The 5,287-nt window shown below is 60.2% G+C and overlaps 1 protein-coding gene across 1 annotated transcript in view; it reads left to right on the forward strand.

Annotated features, from left to right (window-relative positions):
* CDHR2 (cadherin related family member 2) overlaps positions 1 to 5,284 on the forward strand; it is a gene marked incomplete at both ends in the record, with an annotated part of 7,723 nt that extends 2,439 nt beyond the window's left edge. Inside the window, 17 exons of the mRNA XM_029084392.1 lie at positions 76 to 198; positions 276 to 419; positions 564 to 639; positions 783 to 889; positions 989 to 1,219; positions 1,311 to 1,466; positions 1,671 to 1,838; positions 2,109 to 2,170; positions 2,254 to 2,494; positions 2,600 to 2,836; positions 3,115 to 3,184; positions 3,271 to 3,882; positions 4,130 to 4,204; positions 4,491 to 4,540; positions 4,654 to 4,805; positions 5,019 to 5,121; positions 5,198 to 5,284. Coding sequence (XP_028940225.1) covers positions 76 to 198; positions 276 to 419; positions 564 to 639; positions 783 to 889; positions 989 to 1,219; positions 1,311 to 1,466; positions 1,671 to 1,838; positions 2,109 to 2,170; positions 2,254 to 2,494; positions 2,600 to 2,836; positions 3,115 to 3,184; positions 3,271 to 3,882; positions 4,130 to 4,204; positions 4,491 to 4,540; positions 4,654 to 4,805; positions 5,019 to 5,121; positions 5,198 to 5,284 — 2,694 coding nt within the window. The remainder of the gene's footprint in view (positions 1 to 75; positions 199 to 275; positions 420 to 563; positions 640 to 782; positions 890 to 988; positions 1,220 to 1,310; positions 1,467 to 1,670; positions 1,839 to 2,108; positions 2,171 to 2,253; positions 2,495 to 2,599; positions 2,837 to 3,114; positions 3,185 to 3,270; positions 3,883 to 4,129; positions 4,205 to 4,490; positions 4,541 to 4,653; positions 4,806 to 5,018; positions 5,122 to 5,197) is intronic.
* Between the last annotated feature and the right edge of the window lie 3 nt (positions 5,285 to 5,287).

Consider the following 5,287-nt stretch of genomic DNA (forward strand, 5'->3'; position numbering starts at 1 on the left):
GGGCTTGAGCTCTCCTCTCTGCTGCGGCACCTCTGCTCCCTGCCTTGGTGACATGGGGTGATGTCCCCTGCCCAGGTGATCCCAGACAGCACAAAGAATCGTTGGCTCTTCTACATCCTGCCCAACGGTAGCGTGGTGCTCAATGGCTCACTGGACTATGCCAGGAACACCTTCTATCAGCTCAAGATCCTCGCCAAGGTGGGGCCCAGCCAGGCCGGGGGTGCAGGGCTGCCAGGTAAGGGTGCCGTGGGACTAACGGGTGCTCTGCTCCCCAGGACGGCGGGGGACTTCTGCACAATGTGTTGACCTTCCAGCAGAGCTCGACCTACCTGACCCTGACCATCCTTGACCTGCCCAACCTGGACCCACGGTTCCTCAATGAGCCCTACTCCGGCTCTGTGCCTGAGAACTGTGCCCTGGTAAGGAGCCCACCTGCCCCAGGTGGGCATGTCCCTACCCCTGGCCCTCCCTGAGGGCTCTGATACCCCAGGGTGTCTGGGCCACTGGGCATGGGGGCAGCTGGAGACATCATGGGTCCTGCCCTGATGGCCATGTCCCCGCAGGGCACCACTGTGCTGACTGTTACCGCCATGGACAGAGACACGGGAGTGAATGATGAAATCTCCTACAGCATCACCAGTGAGTGACGGGGCAGGGTGGGTTGGGGGAGGGGGATGATCAGGCAGGAAGGGGCACCATGGGGACCAGCTCCGGGCTCCCAGGCGCTGCCAGCCTGCCCTTCCAGGTGGCTGTAGCTGGTTCCTGCTGTCCCCTTGCCCTAGATGCCACCATCCCCTTTGCTATCAATGCCATGACGGGCACCATCACTGTGAGTGGGCACCTGGACCGTGAGCGGCTGCCAAGTGAGGAAGTGTTGCTGGAAGTCACGGTGAGTAGGAAGCAGCAAGGAGACCCCCATCCTTTTCCTCTCCCCAGGAAGATCCACTCTCCACATCTCCACACTGATCCACTCTCTCTTCCTGCCCAGGCACGTGAGAAGAACCTGGACATCCACGGCAAGGTGGCACAGGTCAGCACCCTGGTGGCAGTCATGGTGACCGATGTCAATGACAACAAGCCCGAGTTCTACTATTGCTCCCTTCCCAACTGCAACTTCTCCGCCAGTCCCCAGAACAACTTCAGGGGCAACATCATAGAGCACTCCTCCTCCAGACTGCCTGTGTCCAACCTCAGCATCGTCGCCCATGACCCGGACAAGGTGGGAGCTTGTCCATGGGACTGGGATGGGGTGCACATGCCTGCCCTGGCTGCACCACCCACCCTCACTCCTGTGCATCTCTTCCTGGCAGGGCATCAACAGCAGCTATGAGCTGTACCTGCAGGGCCCGGATGCCAGCGCCTTCACTGTCTCCCCAGCAAAAATCGTGGGCACAGGGGAGGTCCAGCTCCTGGTGCAAGACCCATCCGCTGTGGACTATGAGATAAGCCATGTCATGGTGGTGCAGGTTCGCTGCGGGAACAATCCTTGCTCCCTGCGTATGCCGGGGCACAGCGGGGACACAGCCCTTCTGCAGGGTTCAAAAGCCAAAGCAGAACATGGCTCTGCTCTGGCAGCTTGTTTGGTTCAGAGGAGCTGGGCTGGAGTGTGACAGGTCTCTGTCTCATGCTTGGGGACCCATGTAAGACGCTGTTCCTTTTCCATTCTGCAGATCATTGCTAATGACACAGGGAACCCCACAGACTGTTGTTCCACAGCCACCGTGACCATCGATCTCATTGATACCAATGACCACATCCCCGAGTTCCCCCAGAGCACCTACAACCTGAGCGTGATGGAGAACAGCCCCGATGGCACCATCATCGCCCCAAACATCACGGTCAGGCACTGGGCAGGGAGCAGGCACAGCTCACGTCCCACAAGCAGGGCTCTGGGCACACCTGGCAGTGCTGGTGCAGCTCATGTTGAGGGCACTGGTCTCTGTGCACATGGGAAGAGATGGTTCCAGCAGGCACACAGTGTGTGGGACCACATGCCCATCAAGGACATGTTTTTGGGGTGCTCACTGCCAGCAGCTGGTTGCCCCAGACTCATCACTTCCCTGGGGGCTGAGGTGAAGTGACCGAATGCTTCTTTCTCTTTGTTTTAGGCCTATGATCCAGACAGCGGTGTCCTGGGCCAGATCACCTACCAGCTGCTCCCGGAGAGCATGTATGTAGGGGCTCAACCAGGGCATCGTCCTGGCAAGGGGGCTGCAGGCCTGAGCCCTGGTGACAGCTCCCTGTGTGCCATAGCCGTAAAATCTTCATGGTGAATGCCACGACTGGGGCAGTGCTGGTGCAGAATGGGAACTTGCTGGACCGGGAGACTCGCTCCATCTACTACGCCAACCTCCAGGCCAAGGATGGGGGCAACCTGGTGGGCACCACCGTGCTGGAGATCACCGTGCTGGATGCCAACGACATGGCGCCCATCGTCACCGGCTCCTACTTCATCTCGGTGGAAGAGGGGCAGAACGTCACAACACAGATCCAGGTGTGCACTGCCAGGGGTGGAGAGGATGGTGGGGGGCAGTCGGAGAGGAGCTGGGACTGTCTCCGAGGTGCCAGACAGCCCTGTTCCAACCCCTGACCTTTTCAGGCCATTGACAACGATGAGCCTGGCAACCCCAACAGTGAATTGGGCTTCAGGATCTTGCCAGGACCATACAGCAACAACTTCACCATCAATGTGACCACGGGTGAGATGCACAGCAAGGGGCCGCTGGACCGTGAGGCCTTGGAAGATGAGCGGGGGCAGATGGTGGTGACAGTAGAGGTGTATGACCATGGCGTGCCACAGCTCAGCACCTTGGTGAACGTCACCATCACTGTGGGGGTGAGCCCTGGGCACAAGCAGGGATGCACTGAGGCGGGCTGAGGCTTGGAGCTGGGGTGTAAGGGCAGGGAGTGGCCGTGGGATCCCTGGTTGTGGCAGGGGCACCGTGTCCCCAGCTTCTCTGTGAGGGCAGAAGGAAGAGTTGATGCAGAGAGGTAGGAGACAGCCTGTATGCCTCCTGCCTGCAGGCAGGCAGGTGTCCATGCTCCTGTCCCCAGCCTGCTCTGGGGGACCCTGTTTCCTCGAGTGGCTGCAACCACGGACTTTATCTCCTGCAGGACCTGAATGACAATGCACCCATGTTCCTCAACCAGTCCTATGAGTTCTCAGTCTTCGAAGACTCTCCAGGTAGAAGCTGCATGGCCAGGCTCATGGGACCAGTGATATCCCAGAGTCAGTGCCCACTGCCACTGCGTGCCTGTCTCCATCTGCAGGGTCCCCCGTGGGTGAGGTGCAGGCCACAGATGCCGACCGGACGGAGATCAATTCCCGCATTTCCTTCCTCCTTCAGAGGGGCAGTGGCTCCAGCAACTTCTTGATCCGCTCGGTCCGCCTGGGACCAGGGCACTATGGGGGGCTGCTGTCTGTGGACCCCGACATGTCCCTGGACTATGACACCCTAGAGCAGAAGTTCTTCTCCTTGGTTGTGCTGGCAGAGAACACGGCTGCAGACATTGTGGGGGACACTGCCAATGTCTCGGTGGTTGTCCACATCCTAGATGTCAATGACGAGCCCCCCATCATCCTGCCAACCTCGCTGCAGGACGTGCACGTGAGCGAGAACGGCACGCAGCTGGGCCTGGTCAACACACTGGTGGCCTTCGACCCGGACACCAATCACTCGCTGGTCTTTGAGGAGCTGGCAGTGGCCTGCTTCAAGGGGGCGAGCAGTGCTGGGGAGGTGTGCAGGGACTGGTTCGTGCTGATGCCCAACGGCTCACTGCTGGTCAACAGCTCAGACATTGACTACGAGCTGTGCGACAGGGTGATGCTCACGCTGCGGGCTGAAGACCTGTACACTGAGAAGGGCAACCGCTACAGCCAGAAAACCCCCTGCTCCTCCCACCATCCCCAGAGGGTGGTGGGACCTGCCTCTCTCACCTCCCAGGAAGAGCCATGGGGAGCAGGATGGGAGCTGGGCAGTTTGGCGATGGAGGGAGGGTGTCCTCAGCTCTTTTGGTCCCTGCCACAGGGACCTGAGCCTGCTGGGAGGACAGGGTTCCCATGGGCAGCAGCGGAGGGTGCTGCAGGGCTGCTCTGTTGGTGACAGGAGCTCTGCTTTTGGGACATTTGCAGAAACCCTGAGGATCCTCATCACCGATGTGAATGACAACGCGCCACTCTTCCTGCCCATCTTGGAGACCTTTGGTGAGCAACTGGGGCTGGTGCATCCTGTGGGCTCCTCCCTGCACCTGCACGTGCTCTGCCACACTGCCCAGCAGTGGGGACCTTCCTCCAGCCCGGGCAGGGCTGTGAGAGGTGCAGGGGCCAGGCTGGGGTTGCTCAGTGCTTTCTGTGAGGGCTGTGGGGCCGAGGGCAGCGGGGCAATGCTCAGAGCCCTGCTGAGCCCCAGGGCTGTGCAAGACATGGGGTCTGCAGCAAGCCTGGTTGCACATCAGCATGACCACACTGTCCATCTGTCTGTCCCTGGCAGTGGTTGTCCCTGAAATCTCTCCTGTGGACCTGCAAGTGGCTACTGTGAAGGTGAGGTGCTGGGGTGAGGAGCTCCCAGTCTGTGGACCCGGGCTCTCCCATCCCTGCTGTGGGCAGGTGGAGGCTGTTCCCATCCATGCTCCTGCCACGCTTTGTCCTTGCAGGCCACAGATGCTGACTCGGGGCTGGGTGGAACCATCACCTTCTCCATTGTCAGTGTGGTGCTTGTGGAGGACAATGGGGTCAGCCGGCCCTTTGAGAACCTCTTCAAGGTGTTGACAACACGTGAGCAGGACATCTACGTCGGGAGCATCCAGTGAGGCCATGGGTCTGGGCTGGGGTGGGGGGAATGCGGCTCAGCTCCTGCCTGCCACAAGGCAGAGGTGCAGGCAGGGCCAGCACAGGATGACGAAGGGACAAAGCCATCCCTGGGGTCCTGCCCTGGGCATGGTGGCAGGGTGGAGCTTGGGGGATGGCAGTGCTGTTCCAGGGGTGTCCCATGGGATCGCTGATGTCCCCATCCTTGCAGAGTGGCCAGCAACCTCGATGGCTCGCTGAAGGGGCAGTACCAGGTGACAGTGAAGGCTCAGGACAGCGAGGAACCAGTGCACACAGCACAGACCGTGCTGAACGTGAGTGTCACCTCACCCTGCCCAGCACTGCCCTGCACCCTGCCCAGCCCTGCTCACCCCTGCTCTCCCTGCACAGATCTTCGCAGTGGATCAGAGTTATCGCGTTCGCCTCCAGTTCGTGACAACGGTGGATGAAGTCCAGAGTAACTCCGAAAATATCAAAGTG

This window comes from Antrostomus carolinensis, unplaced genomic scaffold, assembly GCF_000700745.2.
Source record: "Antrostomus carolinensis isolate BGI_N321 unplaced genomic scaffold, ASM70074v2 scaffold28183, whole genome shotgun sequence".
Lineage (NCBI taxonomy): Eukaryota > Metazoa > Chordata > Aves > Caprimulgiformes > Caprimulgidae > Antrostomus > Antrostomus carolinensis.